General features: G+C 51.3%; 1 protein-coding gene across 4 annotated transcripts in view; it reads left to right on the top strand.

Moving 5' to 3' along the window:
• The window catches only part of LHX9 (LIM homeobox 9), an 86,770-nt gene that overhangs the window by 11,600 nt on the left and 56,753 nt on the right, over positions 1 to 18,417 (top strand). For 2 of the 4 annotated variants that reach the window (XM_069641509.1, XM_069641507.1), the window contains exons 2-4: positions 10,494 to 10,812; positions 15,562 to 15,764; positions 17,582 to 17,940. In XM_069641509.1, the coding sequence (XP_069497610.1) occupies positions 10,494 to 10,812; positions 15,562 to 15,764; positions 17,582 to 17,940 (881 nt within the window). The remainder of the gene's footprint in view (positions 1 to 10,493; positions 10,813 to 15,561; positions 15,765 to 17,581; positions 17,941 to 18,417) is intronic. The other 2 variants (XM_069641508.1, XM_069641510.1) reach the window with 2 other exon arrangements.

The raw sequence follows: 18,417 nt of genomic DNA, 5'->3' as shown, positions 1-18,417 counted from the left end.
CAAAGTGCAGTGCAAGTGGATTCAAAACCCTAGTGCCCAACCATCTTTACTTGTTCTTCTTTGTCCATTGAATTTTTTTGGTACTAAATAGAGCTGAATGCCTTCTAAAGGAGAACATCTGTCGTGATTACCCCACCACCCCCTGTGCCTTACCCGCTTCACCTCCAATCATAGTAAACCCAGGCACCATGCCAGGGGGACATATGACGGACGTGTGGGGTGTGCCCTAGGGGACACAAAGTCAGGCATCTGGAGGCCTGATATCATCTGGTGCCTGCGGCGGAAGTGGAAAGGCAGCAGGTGTGGAGTCTGTGTGCCCTCGGGGAAAGGCTATGTCCAATCCTGAAACTCTTCCATGGTATATGGACGTTCTTCTTCTTTCCAACCCCCACACCTCCCCCCCGTTCCTGTTAATTGGATCCTGCTGAGCATGGATGGTGGAAGCGATGCAGGTGTGTTTAACACGTTGGACAGGCGTGTAGGGAGCACCCTAAAATGTGGGGAATATGTGCGGCTGGGTCTTTTGCTCCTACTGGTGACTCCATGGTGGCACTCACTGCTGATCTGGTAGGTACGTAGGGGCCACAGGACCGGGCGGATTGTCGAGGGATCACCTTATTTTCGCAAGATCGTGGCAGTGCTTTAAGTGGGTGTCTGATAACATGCACCACCCATGCACTGATAGTATATTTTACCCCTGGGGTTCATTGCCTGCTGAAATTTATTTGATGGGCAATGTGGTAGGTCAGTGCAAGCTGTCATTCTCTTTTGCATTTTTTGTGATAAATGCAGAGGAATGCCTTCCAAAGGGCAATGTGGGTCGTAATTACTCGCCTGAGGCCTTTCTCCCTTCACCTCCCATCATAATAAGCCCTGGCATCATGCCAAGGGGACATTGCAGGGAGGTGTTGGGGTGGGCACTGGGGAAGGCAAGGTCCAGCGTCAGAAATGGAGAGTCAGCAGGCAGGGGGTTTGGGTGCGCTGGGGCAAAGGGTGTAAGAAGACAGTGGAAGCCGAGCTCCATCATCTCTGTGTTGTGCGCTTATCTAGACCGTCTGGGACCAAGCAGTTCTGGCTGGACTGCCCCGTTTGGGGTGGCGTGAAGCCTGATTTGCATGTGGGCAACACAGGTAGTATAGCTCAGTGGCAACGTGCTAGTCTTGGAAGCAAGATGATGCAGAGCAACAGAGGTTTGAATCCCGGATCACGCTTAGAAACGGCGCGTTATAACAAAACAATTGGAATTATGGTCTGCCCCCTTTTGTAATGCCTTGGCAGGCGAAGAACGATGGTTTGGAGGGTTGCCCAGAGTGATGCCAGAGATTAGGATTCATTCTAAACCTTCCGGCCATCGCCTCTTTGGTGGTGCCGCATCTAGAGCAGGAGCTCTTCCGGGTTCTTTCTTTTCCCACCCTTACATCCCTGTTAATTAGGTTTTGAGAAGCATGGGTGGTGGAGGGCGCTGTGGTGTGTTTAACACATTGGGCAATAATGTATGCTGGGCTCTAGCATGTGGGGCGCATTGAGGCTGGTTCTACTGCTCCTAGTTGGGGAGCAAGCAGAGAAAGCTAGTGAAGTTGCCAGGGGGTCCGGGCCTTACCCAGGAGGTTTGCAGGGGGGATGGGGCTGGGTGGATGGTCGTTTCAAGAGAGGTCACCTCATCTCCCCAGGATCATTGCAGGGCATGGCAGGTGCATGGCAACATGCACATCCCCATGCACTGCTAGTATGTTTTTGTTCAGATGTTACGGGCCTGCAGAACAACTTATTTGGTGTGAAATGTTTGAGGCATTCCTGCCAGTACTTCAATGTGAACCATCTGTGTTGCATTTCTTGTAATACATGTGGCTGAATGCCTGCCAAGTAGAACGTATGTTGGGATTGCTCCCCCTTGGCCCCTACCCATTTCACCTCCCAATCTAGTTACCCATGACCACCTCCGGTCACATTACTTGCCCACCTTCCCTTCTCAGGCTAAACTCTTTCATCTAGTGACTGGGTCCCCCTCAGGTCTCATCACTCCCCCGCCTCCCCCGCTTTCCCTTCTCAGGTGGAACCCTTTATATAGGGACTTGGGCCATTAATCCCCCACTTCTCCTTATCAGGCTAAACCCTGTATCTGATGACTTGGGACTACCTTGGGTGTCATCACTCAAACCATCTTCCCTTCCAAGGCTAAACCCTTTACTTAGGGACTTGGGACCACCTTGGGTGTCATCACTCACCCCACCTTCCCTTCCAAGGCTAAACCCTTTACCTAGGGACTTGGGACCACCTTGGGTGTCATCACTCGCCCCACCTTCCCTTCCAAGGCTAAACCCTTTGCCTAGGGACTTGGGACCCCCTTGGGTGTCATCACTCACCCCAGCTTCCCTTCCCAGGCTAAACCCTCTATCTGATGACTTGGGACTACCTTGGGTGTCATCACTCACCCCATCATCCCTTCTCAGGCTAAACTCTTTTCCATAGGGACTTGGGTGTCATCACTCATCCCACCTTCTCTTCTCAGGCTAAACCCCTTACCTAGGGACTTGGGTGTCATCACTCACCCCACCTTCCCTTCTCAGGCTAAACCCCTTACCTAGGGACTTGGGTGTCATCACTCACCCCACCTTCCCTTCTCAGGCTAAACCCCTTACCTAGGGACTTGGGTGTCATCACTCACCCCACCATCCCTTCTAAGGCTAAACCCTTTATCTAGGGACCTGGTTCCATCTGAGGTCTCATCACTCGCACCACTTTCCCTTACCAGGAAAAAAACCTTTATCTAGTTGCCTGGCAGACATTAGATCTTGTCACTCGCTCCTGCCTTTCCTTCCCATGGTCAATCCTTTAACTGTTGACTTGTGACCAACTCAGGCCCCATCACTCCCCCACCTTCCTGTCTCAGGCTCAACCCTTATCTAGTGACCTGGTTCAACCTCAGCTCTCATCCTTTATTGTCCAGTCCGATAGCACAGAAAGTAGAGCGCTCGCTTTGACATCTATGCAGAGCCTGCTTTTGCAGGTTCGAATCCCGGCAGGGCCAAACTCAGCCTTTCATCCTTCTGAGGTCAATAAATGAGCACCACACACCATGGCAAATAAGCAGCACTTAGATACCTGAGGGTTCGTAGCACTATATAAATGCTGAATTATTATTATTATCCCTATCACCCTCGCCTCATCCTTGTGCGTGTGGCAAACGACATTAGCGTTATGGAAAAATGGGAGTTCCTTTACCTTAGCAAGTACCATTTGTCCTGAAACGATTGGGAAATTGATTAGCGGTCTACTATAGGTAGCTTGGCAACAGCCTGCACTTCACCAGCTTCCAGTGGCCATGTCTGGGGCTGTCTTAAGCAGTGCCACCTGCTTGACAGGGTAAGAGAAGTTTAGAAAGTTACAATATTTTTTAAAAAATGAACAAATGTGCAGAACTTCGGCACCAATTGAGTCCTTTTTTTAGTCTGTCATTTTTTTAGTTTACCCTCAGAATGCTATACAGTTTACTCCATATAAATGATTGGGCCAGGGGGATAAAGGATTGTGGGGGGAAGAAGGGGATGCAGAAAGGCTGCAGGTAAGAAAAGGAAAGAAAACATCTATGTTTTGCACAAAGAGGAAAGGGACAAGGGGAGAAATTGAGAAATGAGCGAGTCCCCGATGCACTCAGACTACAGGTCAGACTCATGACCCGTGCATACTCCAGAGTGCAGGAAAGCGGCACCTTTGCGATGGGGAAGAAAAGCTGTTACCAACAGCATGGGAAACATCAAGGCTAATCAAGCGAGCCCTGCACAAAAGACATCTAACAATATAATAAAAGGCCAGATGTATGTTTGCCCGATGCAGTAGCTTTGCCTGTTGTCGCTTCCAATTTGCATAGCTTCATCACCGCTAGAGGGAGCTGTTGCCTTAGGATACATAGATACAATGCCAATTTGCATAGCTTCGCTTGTTGTCACCACTAGAGGGAGCTGTTGCCTTAGGATACATAGATACAATGCCAGTTCGCATAGCTTCGCTTGTTGTCACAAGTAGAGGGAGCTGTTGCCTTAGGATATATAGATACAATGCCAATTCGCATAGCTTTGCTTGTTGTCGCCACTAGAGGGAGCTGTTGCCTTAGGATATATAGAGACAATGCCCAAATGCATAGCTTTGCTTGTTGTCACCCATAGAGGGAGCTGTTGCCTTAGGATATACAGTTGCCCTACTGTGTCAATGCAAGCCTGCACTTTGGCTCGTGTACATGGGATTCGTCAGTAGTCTATTATACCCAGCTGCATAGCTGTATGCAATCCTGAAGACGCTTTGGTAAAGTGTTATTTTAAAAGTTGTGAAACAGCTAAATATGAATTATAAGATTGCTTGTTTCGTTCACAGTGGTATATCAATGTTTGCATTGTTCGTAGATTGCACAACAATAATGACTTATAATTGGGGATTTGAGCTCACTTTTCAGTCCCTCTTTGCAATGAATGTGTACTGTTAACGTTTGGAGTCATTTGTTTATTTTATTAATTTATTTTTGGACTTTATAGAGCACACAACAGCCCACAGGCATCGAGGTGCTAGTTTGTGAGCAAAGCAGTGTCACAAAGTTGTTATTAGTAAAGGTCGCCATGGGATATGTGTCTTCATTCACCCTAAAAACTACCCAGATTATAAAAATTCAGCATTTCAAGCACTAGGATATTACACAGTATTTGGGCCGATGGGCAATTTAAAGCAAGCATTGACCCCCCCCCCCAGACACCCGCCCCATGTGCAGGCGTGAGACGATGGCTTCCATTGATAATTACAGGACAGGTTGAAGATTCATATAGTGGAGGAGTGGCCCTTAGACTGACATGATACCATTCTAAATCCAATGTGTAGCAGAGGCGTAGCCAGGACTATCGACCGAGCGGGGCCTGAAGCTAAGGTCGTTGGGCCCACTGCAGCGACATAACATCTGTAAATGCCCACACAGTGCTGCTGAGTGGGCATTTACAGATTCTGTGTGGGCCTTGCCCGCTCAGGCCCTACCCTGTCTACGCCTATGATGTGTAGTGCAATTCGGGCCAATGCCAGCAGAACCACACTGTCACGTAAGGCCGGCTTGACGGGTCAGTGTGTGGGACAAGTGTGCCCACTTTGAACACTTAGTGCACCGTGCAGCGGGCTGCTTTGGTAATGTTGCTTGGCAAAGTGCCCAAAAATGCACTATTCTACCAATTTTCCTCAAAAATATTCAAGCATTTTGCAGCAAAATGACACCAATTGCAATTCCTGGCTCTGTGCCGCATTTCCCTTTTGTGGCCTAGGCATTGGTCACCCGCATAGCATATGCTTGATTTTAATTTTGATTTTGAATAATTTATTACGCGCATCAGATGGAGTCAACCATATTCGGGCGCAGGTGGCAACTATAAGAGATCGAGGATTTCATAAGAGAAGAAAAAGAAGATGTCGGAGGGTTTCATTTAGTTTACCTGTTTACATTTATCTAAATAGAAAGGTTTTCAATCTCTTTCTAAAGCGCTCCAGACTTTCACACTTTCTAATTTCAAGAGGAAGTTGATTCCAAACTTTAGGTCCATAGACACCAAAGCTTCTGTCTCCTCTTGTAGTGCATTTTGTACGTGGAAGACAAAGTAAGAGTTTGTCCTCCAAACGTAGGTTCCTTTTCGGCTGATAAAATATTATTTTATCAGCTAAATATGCGGGGGCCATCCCTTTAGTACATTTAAGCACTAGGCATGCCATCTTAAATGTGATCCTATCTTCCACCATCAGCCAGTGGAGGGATTTCCGCATAGATGACACATGATCACTTTTTTTTAAAGTTTCCAATGGCTCTCACTGCTGCATTTTGTGCTCTTTGGAGTCTCATCATTTGCTTCTGAGGGATCCCTGCTAGTAAACTGTTAGAATAATCTAGGTGGGGGTTGTTCATAGTGCCCGGACTAGGGGATATTAGGAGTTCTATGAATATATAGTGGGACTGCTATTACAGCACATCGCCCCAGTCCCTTAACATTTAACAAATTCCTGTGCATAGTTCACAGGGCCCGCCACTCCCAGATCTCTCCATTGATCAAGTGGAAAGGCACCCAGTACCTGAAGGAATACACCCTTATGCCCACCTTTTAGAACCCACTGGTGTCCTACCAATTTAATAACACACATGCCCACAATCTCTGCCATATGCACCATGGAAACACCACAGCCCTAGAAAGACACCAACTCTGGGCTCTCTGTTAAGTGATGTTACGTGACATATGGCCCGACGCGCCTTCTTCAGGGCTGTGCACCCCACACAAAGTCCCTTCAAATTTCCCAGTAGGCCTCTGCATCCTGGCCCTCTTTTGTGTGGTATTTCCAATTTGTCCCATAGGAAAAGGGTTTGTGTTGCTGAAAATATGGGATTCCCTTTGAAAATTATTTCCAGGGCCTCTATTGGTTCCCAGCCCACCCCTGCCTCAAAATGGAACTGGCAAATATATGCCACTTTAGTAGGAAACAGAAGAATGCAACCTGTCTGCGCTCAGGCTGGGTAGGCATTCTGGCATCCAGTAGTGTAGGCCGGGTCGTGCCAGGCTGTGCATGAGCCTACCCGTGGCCCAGCTGAGCTGTTCTGTGAAAGCCTCGCCAGTTTGTAGTATCTCATGGTAAACAAGACACCGAAGGCAAGACAGCAAGCGGTCACTCTGATTGTCTTCTTCAATATCATGTGGACGGAGGGCTTCCTCCAGGTGCCTGCATGCAGTTGACACCGCCTTCCACACCCGGCCCGATTCGTTTTATAATGGCACAATCCCGTTGGAAAACACTCTTTGAATCAGGCCCAGTCATAAAAATCGAGAGGTACGCACACGCACAGGAACAAGCAGACACGTACACAAAGGCCACAGCCATGGGCGCATACCCTCACACAATGCACACAGACAGGCCGGCGCTCACACTCACGGCTCAGCCCGGCTCCGTGGGGTAAGGTGACCGGAGACGACGGGCCCGGGCCCGGGCCCGGTTACGCTTTCCCTTTGGCCGTGCGGGCTTCTTGTGCTAATTACCGCGCGGTCTCCCCGAGGCCGCGCCGGGCACTGAAAGCTGCTCGCACGTTTACGTGCCAAAGACGCGCACGGTTCCTGGCTCAGTCGGCGTTTCTGAACAAATAAAAGATTGCCTTTGATATCGCGATGTTTGCACAGCCATAACTGCTTTCCTTCAAAAAAACATAGATTTCCATCCAATGGGGGGCTAATTACATTACTCACAGTAAATAACAGCCCTGCTGCTCACGGTCCGGTGTGCCAAAGGGGAAAACACGATGTATTCCACGTGAATGGCTTCATTTTTGCGTGAAACGCTGTTGTGTGTGCTGCATTCTTACACAGCACCGACACCCAATCTGTAAACGACATTACATGGGACTTTAAATACGCGGCGGGGTTTGGACCGTGCGTTAAGAGGTGGGGGCTGCAGATGCTGTGCTCCACGGGGCAGAGGCGGGGGGTGCGGGGCTTGCAGAGGAAACGGGGCGGTGTCTGGTGTTTTGGGTCTAGTGAGGGCATCCCACGGGGACCGGGGGTAGCAGCTCCTCCGCCGCCAGGAAGATTCCTCGATGGGGATTGAGGTGTCAGGAAACAGCCGCCAGCTGTTCAACCACAGAGGGGTGTGAAAAGTGGGAGCGAAAGCAAGATTAAACACAGACTGACAGAGACGTACACACACGTACGCGAGCAGACACGCGCAGACACGCACGGCGAGGGAGAGAGGCGCGCGACATAAACACCCAGGCGCATGCAAAAGAGCAGAACTTAGACACACGCATAGCGCACTAACAAGTACATGTGCACAGGCAGCAACGGACATAAACACGCACGCACACACACACACACGGGAGAAAAGGGCACGCACCTGCATCTATGCACACAACACACACGCACGGACACAGGGGAATGCATCCATGCACAATCATGATGTGCCAATAACAGACCCAAATAGAAGCGCACACAGATGTGCACAAGCATTCTGCACAGATCCGCCGAAACACACTCACACGCACGCACACACACACGCACACACACACACACTCTCTCTCTCTCTCTCTAATAGAAACGAACATGCACGCCGACACACCCAGACGCATCGAAATTAAAATAGACGCACACATACCGAAAGCTCAGGCCAGGATTCAAACACCGAAATGCGTGCAGTAAATGCACGTATCACACACTTGGCCAGAGGCATGCAGGCACACATATTACAGGTGCAAACAGGGGGCAGAGACATTACCAGAAATAAGCACGCGGGCTGTCATCCAAGTTAAACGACAAAGACAACTATGGTTGCAATACTGTAGTCCACCTGGCATGGCCGACTTGCACCCACCCATGCTATCACAAGACAACCCCTCCCTGCATCATGCCAGCCTCCATCTGCGTGTCGCGTCCTCGCACTAAGGTCCGGACCCCCCCCCCCCCAGCCGTGGGGCCACAGTATGTGATTTGGAGAATATAGGAGAATATTAGCATAACGCAACACACCCACACACACGCACACAGGGAAACACTAAGAGACATGCACACGAGTATACTCATGCACCTAGAACGAACCCAAGCGAGAGCCCCCACAAAGGCATTCATAGAGAGCGACACACGTCACGTGTGGCACAGCAGCCACACAGAGTCGCAAACACGCGCAGAGAGCACGCAGGTGCACGGACACGCAAAAGGGGGCATTAACACGTACAGACATACGCACGGGCGCACACAGACACACCCACGTGCTGAAATATGACGTGCACTTGACATATAAACTACTTTTCATGGGAGTCTCCCACGGCGGCGTTGCCCAACTTCAGCTGGAAAAGGAAACGCAGCTATTCCAGGGGAACAAGTCCCCCACACACGCCTCTGCAGGCGGTGGATCCGACGGCGGCCCGTGAAGGGGACGGATATCCGGGGGGGCGGGGGGGAGGGCGGCCTGATGATCCAGCCCACGGGGGGAGAGGCACACGGGAGGTGGTCGCACCTCAAGACATACTTCGCCTCGCTTAAACTTTTCTGGCGGTGGATCCCAAAAGCTGTATCCATCCAAACATAAACCAAATCGTAATTTGAGGGGGGTGCGGCGCTATGAGGGTGGCTTCGTCTTCGGATGTGTCCGCCGGTCTGACAGACCAAAAACGCAATGCACAGGAATAAACACATACATTAAGTAGATAAATAAATAAATAATGCACCTACTTCGATGTAAGACAAAGAGCGGAGGCAACGCAAGGTTTGCAAACTCGTGTTCCCAACTGATTTAACATACACCATTAAAAGCCGAGGTTGGCACCTTTGGGAAATCGAGTATGTCATTGAAGCAACACGCAAGCGCCTAACCGACACGGCTTGGCATAGAAGGCGTAATTATAATGAATGCCGCAACGAAATGAGTGACGGTTCTAGTGGTGTTGGGCTAGTAGCGCCAGGAGAGCGCGTGCGCTCACTGTAGAAGGTCCCAATAGCGCAACACGTGGGTGGGTGCGCGTGCAGCGGGGAGCCTACGTGCATACTGGCGCCGGGCAAAATAGATGGGAGTCCATCTGATTCCATTTCATAAGCGCGGGAACACGGACTGGCGCAGACGGGTTCCCCCTCGCGTGGATGCCATCTCTTCGTTATTCTGCAAACGGCACACGCACAGGAACGTAACCTATCGGTTTCTGACAGGTGCAAATCCATCAGCAGCAATGGTCGTTTCTCTAAAACTATGCTCGTGTAAAAATAAAAGCAAATAGGCCCACGCTATTTAAAATATCAATCGTGGGAAACGCATATGTGTGCTGGGCGAATTCTGGTTAAAAAGTAGCCTGACTACACAATGTTTATGTAAAGCACAAGGGGCGCAGTTCGAGGGGCTGGGAGGGGGGCGGGGGGGGGGTGTTAGGTCCCCGGCGTCCAGGCCTGGTCTGAGGCCATACTCAAGCTAGAGTAGAGCCCGTCCACTTTTGCGGTTCACTGCGCAAAGCTGAGTCTTGCAGCCCATTGAGCTCCCCTCTGTGTATCTAATATAATTATTGGGGTGGGGGCGAGGCTGGCAGTGCCCGCCCCCCCAACCTCCAGGTCTGTCGCTGCTTGTCCATCAGTGAGGGTGGGGTGGAGGAATGGTGGGGGTGGGTGGCTGAGGGGAGCATAACAGGCCTTTGTTGTCGGAATATAAAAAAGCCACGAGTGGCAGCTCCGGGGGGTGGGGGGCTCCTCCCACCGCATTATCCAGGAATGGGGATGGCTTTAGCCGCGTAACGCATTGGACAGTGTCTGGGATGCAGCCTGCGGAGCGGGCAGCGCGCGAGCAAGTCCTGCTGGATGCGGCCGCGGCTCTTTCCCTTCTCGCTCCTGAAACTTGTGTGTGTTTGTGTTGTTAGGGGGACACAGGTGCAGGCAGCGGCCGCCCTGCAGGCCCTGCGCGCCACACGCCGGCCCCGGCCAAGCGCGTGCGGTGCTTTACCTCTTGTGTGTTTTGTGCACCCCCAGGAAGCCGTGCTGCGCTCGGAGCCCCCCTGCCCGGAAGGCAGCCTGGGCCGGCCCGCGGCCGCACCGCCGCCACCACCACACCGCCGGGGAGGCCCAGCTGCTCGGGACCCCGGAGGCCTGCCGGCCGGGGGAGAGGCGGTGCATGGAAATAGTGGGGTGCCGAGCAGAGGAGAGCCCGTGCGCCTTCCGGCCCGCCGCCATGCTCTTCCACGGGATCTCCGGGGGCCACATTCAGGGCATCATGGAGGAGATGGAGCGGCGCTCCAAGACGGCCGAGTCCCGCCTGGCCAAGGGGGTGCAGATGAACGGACGGGACACGGTAAGCGGCCGCTGGGGCGGCAAGGGGGGGGGGGGAATGCGCAGCGCATAGTGTCCCCCTGTGAAGGGGCAGCTGTTTCCATAGCAGCAGGCCAAGGGGCGCAGCACTTTTATCATTCAAGCCCGCGCCACCCTCACATACATGATCTCAAAGGGCCATGCACAAGGGCAACAGGCGCACCGGCTAAGAACAAGTGGTTTCCATGTTGGCCGCGTTAGAGGGATGTCTGTATACACTTCCCGCAGCTTACACCTCTGTTTGGAAACGTTGGTCAGTTTTGGGTAGGCTTTGTCATAGTTAGTGGAAACTTTGTCAGAGAGGTTTGCTGCAGTTGCTCACATTTCAGTAAGAATCCCTGTGGGGTCGAAATCTGCAGATTGCAAACCATTCGCCCACGACTGGACTAAGTTATAGCAACTCGTGCCCTGGGAGAGCTGTCCTTCCATATACTCAGTGTCGTACAGGTATTTGCTCACTATATGTGTCCCCTCTCCCTCTCTCCCCTTATGCGTGTATTTATAATATGTTTTAAGATACACACGCTCTCCTTTACGGAGAGTGGGGCTTGCTAATAGTCGGCTGGAATCTTCCGTTTCTAAAATATGTATTTTTTTCAAAACAAGTAAATTGTAAATTCTCTTCCATTCTGCACAGATAACCCCTGCTGGTGTTCCCGGGGGTTGGATTGTGTGTGGCACAGACCGACTCGAGTCTGTTATGCCCTGGCTTATAGAAGCTGAATTTTAAAAGGTTCGGGTTATAAGGCGTACAAACCCCGAACAGTTCGCGGACTCGTGGCTCTCCGCCTCTCTAACATGTTGGTGACTGGATCCTGTTCGCTGGGGCTAGAACGCCAACTTGTGCCCCTAGACTACATTGATGTAGGGTGATGTGCTGCCCAGGATGACGCACCCCCAACTGCAGACGTGGTGCTGAAAGGCAAAGTTTCCAATAACGCGAATTCTAACCGGTGTAAAGATAAAGAGCAGACTTAAAATAACCCAGCCGTCCCCTGTGTACCCTCCAAGCTACACCTGCTCTGCAAGCGGGGTACGGGTTATCGCGGGCGCAGGATCGCAGTGGGCACCGTGCCCCTCCAGTGCCCGCTTCCAGGGCCGTTACCCGAGCGTATGGCCTCGGAAATCCACCAGCGCGCTTTCCCGCGGGCACCAGGGCGTTCCAGTCGCAGCCCGGCTGCCTCTAACACTCGCGCAACAACTCGTTTCCAGAAAGAGTCTGGATTTGTTTTTTAATGAGGAAAAATGAAGAGACGAAACCGACCAAGAAAACGAATCCAGTTTCTTCTGCATATTTAAAGATACATAAATGTGAAGTCTAGAGGTAGCTGGTTCACCAGTCAGCCGCCCCCGCCTCTCTAATTTTCTCGTCAAAAATGCTAATTATCACGGTCGCCAGTTCTGAGCACATCAAATTCGCTTTGCAAATGTATTAAAGTCGGAGATAAAATATTTCGACCATATAGGTTGAAATTAGGATTTCACTGTTTGATTTTATTATAATTATTAGTAATAATACTGTCAATAATAGTAGCTCATGCCAAAAATGCCGAGAGTATTAACTCTAAGTATAATGACATTAATATCATTTGCAGCTGCGCAAAAATGCGTCCTCTTTAGTACATCGCGGTTGGTTCTAGATGGGAGAACGCCGATGCACTGTTGCCATCAACATAAACACACTAAACTAACGACCAGTTAATGAAAGCTAAAATGTCCCTTCGTTTGTTTCTGTCGAACGCGGGGGTAAAACAAAAAACAGGAGGCGCTATGAATGCCATGCTACTGATAAACGCGATGAAATCACTTTCCACGGCTGCCTTCCAGCACCCCTGCCCGGGCCAATGTATTCATTAATATGTCCGGGAAGCCCCGCACCGGCCACTACTTTTGCAGGTTTTCTGTCAGGCCACGTCACATCCAATGGCTGTGCACCCCCGAGTCTTCAGGACAGCTGTTATAAAAAACGGAAGCAGGGCTGCGCTATTTACACTTAAAGCAGGGGCTCACTGTTTACGAGTAAAGCAGGGGCTCGCTGTTTACGAGTAAAGCAGGGGCTCGCTGTTTACGAGTAAAGCAGGGGCTCGCTGTTTACGAGTAAAGCAGGGGCTCGCTGTTTACGAGTAAAGCAGGGCCTCGCCGTTTAAATATAAAGCAGGGCCGCGCTACTTACAGATAAAGCAGGGGATCACTATTTAAATATAAGCATGGCTGTTCTATGTGAACCTAAAGCAGGGCCAGCTATTTACACCTAAAGCAGGGCCGGCTATTTACACTTAAAGCGGGGGTCGTTATTCACAAGTAAAGCAGGGCTGCACTATTTACAGATAAAGCAGGGGCTCACTATTTAAATATAAGCATGGCTGTGCTATTTGCACCTAAAGCAGGACCAGCTATTTACACCTAAAGCAGGGCCGGCTATTTACACCTAAAGCAGGGCCGGCTATTTACACCTAAAGCGGGGGTCGTTATTCACAAGTAAAGCAGGCTGCACTATTTACAGATAAAGCGGGGGTCGTTATTCACAAGTAAAGCAGGCTGCACTATTTACAGATAAAGCGGGGGTCGTTATTCACAAGTAAAGCAGGCTGCACTATTTACAGATAAAGCAGGGGCTCACTATTTAAATCTAAAGCAGGGCCGCACTATTTACAGATAAAGCAGGGGCTCACTATTTAAATCTAAAGCAGGGCCGCACTATTTACAGATAAAGCAGGGGCTCACTATTTAAATCTAAAGCAGGGCCGGCTATTTACACCTAAAGCAGGGCCGGCTATTTACACCTAAAGCGGGGGTCGTTATTCACAAGTAAAGCAGGCTGCACTATTTACAGATAAAGCGGGGGTCGTTATTCACAAGTAAAGCAGGCTGCACTATTTACAGATAAAGCGGGGGTCGTTATTCACAAGTAAAGCAGGCTGCACTATTTACAGATAAAGCAGGGGCTCACTATTTAAATCTAAAGCAGGGCCGCACTATTTACAGATAAAGCAGGGGCTCACTATTTAAATCTAAAGCAGGGCCGCACTATTTACAGATAAAGCAGGGGCTCACTATTTAAATCTAAAGCAGGGCCGCACTATTTACAGATAAAGCAGGGGCTCACTATTTAAATCTAAAGCAGGGCCGCACTATTTACAGATAAAGCAGGGCCTCGCTATTTAAATATAAGCATGGCTGTGCTATTTGCACCTAAAGCAGGGCCAGCTATTTACACCTAAAGCAGCGCTGGCTATTTAAGACTAGAGCAGGGCAGTCTATTTACCTGTATATCAGGACCGTGCTTTTTACACCTAAAGCAGGCTATGCATTTTGCACGAAGAGCAGGGCTGAGCCATTTAGATCTAAAGCAGGACTGGCTAGATACACCTAAAGCAGGTCTGCATTATTTACTTCTAAGGCAGGGACACGCTATTTACATCTAAAGTAGGCCCGCAATATTTACATCGAAAGAAGGGCCTCGCTATTTACATTTAAAGCATGGCTGTGTATTTTTATCTAAAGTAGGTCTGCACTATTTACATCTAAAGCGTGGCCGTGCCATTATACCTAAAGCAGGGCCGTGCTTTTTATATCTAAAGCAGGGCCACACTATTTATATCTAGAGGGCCACACTGTGTATATCTAGAGCAGGGCTGCGATATTTACACGTGAATCAGGGCTACGCTATTTCCAGCTAAAGCAGGGCTGTGCTCTTTACCTCTATAGCAGGGCCGCCCTATTTGCCTTTAAAGCAGGGCCGCACTATTTCCATCTAAACAGGGCCACGCTATTTATATCTAGAGGGTCACACTATTTATATCTAGAGCAGGGCTGCGCTATTTACACATGAATTAGGGCTGCGCTATTTCCATCTAAAGCAGGGATGCGCTATTTACCTGTATAGTAGGGTCACACTATTTGCCTGTAAAGCAGGGCCTCTAAAGCAGGGGCGCACTAATTACCTCTAAAGCAGGGCCGCACTATTTACCTGTAAAGCAGGGCCTCTAAAGCAGGGCCGCACTATTTCCATCTAAAGCAGGGCCGCACTATTTACCTGTAAAGCAGGGCCTCTAAAGCAGGGCCGCACTATTTCCATCTAAAGCAGGGCCGCACTATTTACCTCTAAAGTAGGGCCTCTAAAGCAGGGCCGCACTATTTACCTCTAAAGCAGGGCCTCTAAAGCATTGCCGCACTATTTCCATCTAAAGCAGGGCCGCACTATTTCCATCTAAAGCAGGGCCGCACTATTTCCATCTAAAGCAGGGCCGCACTATTTACCTCTAAAGTAGGGCCTCTAAAGCAGGGCCGCACTATTTACCTCTAAAGTAGGGCCTCTAAAGCAGTGCCGCACTATTTACCTCTAAAGCAGGGCTGCGCTATTTCCCCGTAGAGCAGGGCTTCGCTATTTACACCTGAAGCAGTGCTGCGCTGTTTACCACTAAAGCATGGTCACCATTTACATCCTAATCAGGGCCCGCACTCTTTACATCTGAAGTGGGGCTGCGCTATTTACCCGCAGAGCAGGGCCGCGCTATTTACGCCTAATGTGCAGGCTGTTGTGTTTGCTCGCGGTTGTGCATTTGGTTTTCCTGGTGAGAAGGTGTTTGCTAGAAACGACGCAGAGCGCCGCTCATCGCCACTGCATGTTCCAGGTGTGGGTTTATGTGTGTGCTTGTACCCGCGCGTGGCATTCGCTGCCCCCGGTGTCGCCCTTTCCGCTCACGGCCCCTCTCGTGTGGTTGTTCCGCAGGGCCTACCCCCCATGAGCCCGGAGAAGCCCGCCCTGTGCGCCGGCTGCGGGGGGAAGATCTCGGACCGATACTACCTGCTGGCCGTGGACAAGCAGTGGCACCTGCGCTGCCTGAAGTGTTGCGAGTGCAAGTTGGCGCTGGAGTCCGAGCTCACCTGCTTCGCCAAGGACGGCAGCATTTACTGCAAGGACGACTACTACAGGTACGGGCAAGGGCCCCTGGGGGAGTTGGGGGGGGGGCGACCTGGCAGCTCGGAGGTATCCGTGAGGCCTGGGGTCGCCTCTAGAAATGCCCCATGCCCGGCAGGGTAGCCCCCCTCGTCTGCCGCCCATAGCGCGAGTTACTCTTGCACTCCCCGTGGCTCTCGGGGGCCTGGTTTACAACAATGGTTTCAAGTGGGAAAGTCCCATTGAAAACATTTTTGTAAAGCAAACCCCAGCGCGCCCCCTCCACCCTCCAACCCGAACACGAGCTCTGACAATTGCCCCATTGTTCTGGCGGCGGGCGCGTCACTGGCGTTGCATCCAACGGCGTATAGGGGAACGGCGCAGAAAACGAGCCCCTAACGCCACGCGCATTATTGTTCTTTTTTAATCGAAGGCCGTTGGCTTAGATTGGCGTGCGTGAATATCGAATAGAATTGGCCCTCCCAACCCCGGCTGGCCGTCCCTGGCCCAGTTCAAAAGTCGAGTTCCCAAATCCTACAAACCCGCAATGCCTCCGGTAAAAAGCCGTGTGAGAACTGCGGGCCCCCAGCCACCCCCGCCCTGGCGGGTGCCTGGCACACCACATGCCGCCCCATCTGGCAGCCCGGCCCTGGTTGGCACGGCTGGCAGTGTGTCTGCCTGGAAGCCAGGCTCGCATTCATCCCCAATGCGCCCCAAAACCACTTGGAAATCTCCGCTCCTCTGATAAAACGCGACGGGCCTGATTTGCAATAGCATTTTACAATGGCGCCATCCCACCGCAAAGCGCTTTGCAAACCAAAGCGCGCGTTTGTCGATAGAAACGTGTCCACGGCCCGCAGTTAAGCACATTTACACAACTGTTCCATCATGCCGCTGCCACCGGGTGCTGTGCGCTGCGTTATTGTACACCCACCCCCCCCCGTCGCTTTCATCCACACAAAGCCCGAGCGCTCCCCAAGATTTATAGCGCCATTAACCGATCAGCGCTTTGCCACTTAACGAACCCTGGCCACACTTACCTGTCTGCATTTCACTGCAAATTAAATTCGCTGTAAGTTACATCTATCTATAACACCCCCCCCCCCACCCCCCGAAGCAGAGATTCTCCAGCCGTGAGGCACATGCAAAAACCGAATTATTTTGTTTAATTATTTGTTATTTGCAGGTCCTGGTTTCATAACCACCGCGAAGCGCTGGTCAGGCCATTTTCTGACTCTGAGATGTTGATGTGTTCTCTGCTATTGCATTGAATGAGCGCCCCCAAACCCAGCACCACTAATGATGGCGAATCGCAGCTTGCGTCGCTAGTATCGCACACCTGAAGCTGACCCCCCCTCCCCCCGTAAAGCCGCCCGAGGGTGAAGGCACGAGACTAACGACCTTTTGCAGCAGGAGCCACCTTAGTGCCCCCCCTTCCCCGCCCCCTGTCTTCTACTTGCCCGTTACAATAGAAACGAATCCATTTGAGAATTCAAGTATTCGTTCTCGTGTGGGGATAGAAGGGGTTTTATTCCCAGTGATGCATCGGTGCGAGCAGCAGCTACAGCCCACGTGATGACATTGGTAAAAAGGATGTGACGTGATGTTTATGGCGTAAACTAATGCACCTTTCTCCCCGCGTCCATGCTCAGCCCCCATGGCTGTGTGCTCACCTCACACCCATGTCTTTCCGGGGCTGCCTGGGCGGGCACGGGCAACTCTCCTTTCCCCTTGTAGTGTGGGGCTGTGTAATTGTGTGCTGTTCAGAGTTTGTGTCGCAGTGTCGGTGTGCGTGCACCAGTTGAGCCTCTGTTTCCATGCCCTGGTTTTTGATGCCATGTCTTGCTTCCAGAAGGTTCTCTGTGCAGAGATGTGCCCGCTGCCACCTTGGGATTTCGGCCTCTGAGATGGTCATGCGGGCTCGGGAGTCGGTCTACCACCTGAGCTGCTTCACCTGTACCACCTGCAACAAGACCCTCACCACTGGCGACCACTTTGGCATGAAGGACAGCCTGGTGTACTGCAGGGCGCACTTCGAGGCCCTGCTGCAGGGCGACTACCACCCGCAGCTGAGCTACACCGAGCTGGCAGCCAAGGGCGGGGGCCTGGCCGCCATGCCTTACTTCAACGGCACCGGAACTGTGCAGAAGGGCCGGCCCCGGAAGCGGAAGAGCCCGGCACTGGGAGTGGACATCGGAAGCTACAATTCAGGTGGGCAATCACCAGTCTGACAGCATTCACCACGTAACCCACGTTCACCCCACAGTCATCAGACTTCTATGCGTCACCTTCACCCCCAGACAGCATTACACCTCAGCCCATCAGACAGCATTCACCCCTTAGCCAGCAATTGCCATCAGCCACCATTCAGTCTCTCCCAACACGCTCCCCAGTCAGCATTACACCTCATCCCATCTACCAGCATTCACCCCTCAGCCAGCCAACGCTATCAGCCAACATTGACCCTGTATTCTCCCTCAGCCAGTGTCAATTCCTCAGACAGTGTTTGCTACCAGACAACACCCACTCTCACCCAACATTCTCCCCATTCAGCATTACATCTCAGCCCATCTACCAGCATTCACCCCTCAGCCAGCCAACGCTATCAGCCAACATTGACCCTGTATTCTCCCTCAGCCAGCGTCAATTCCTCAGACAGTGTTTGCTACCAGACAACACCCACTCTCA

Source organism: Ambystoma mexicanum, chromosome 1q (genome assembly GCF_040938575.1).
Source record: "Ambystoma mexicanum isolate Mex_15411 chromosome 1q, UKY_AmexF1_1, whole genome shotgun sequence".
Taxonomy (NCBI): domain Eukaryota; kingdom Metazoa; phylum Chordata; class Amphibia; order Caudata; family Ambystomatidae; genus Ambystoma; species Ambystoma mexicanum.
Note: the sequence above shows the minus strand (reverse complement) of the source record. Positions and strands in the feature narration are given on the sequence as shown.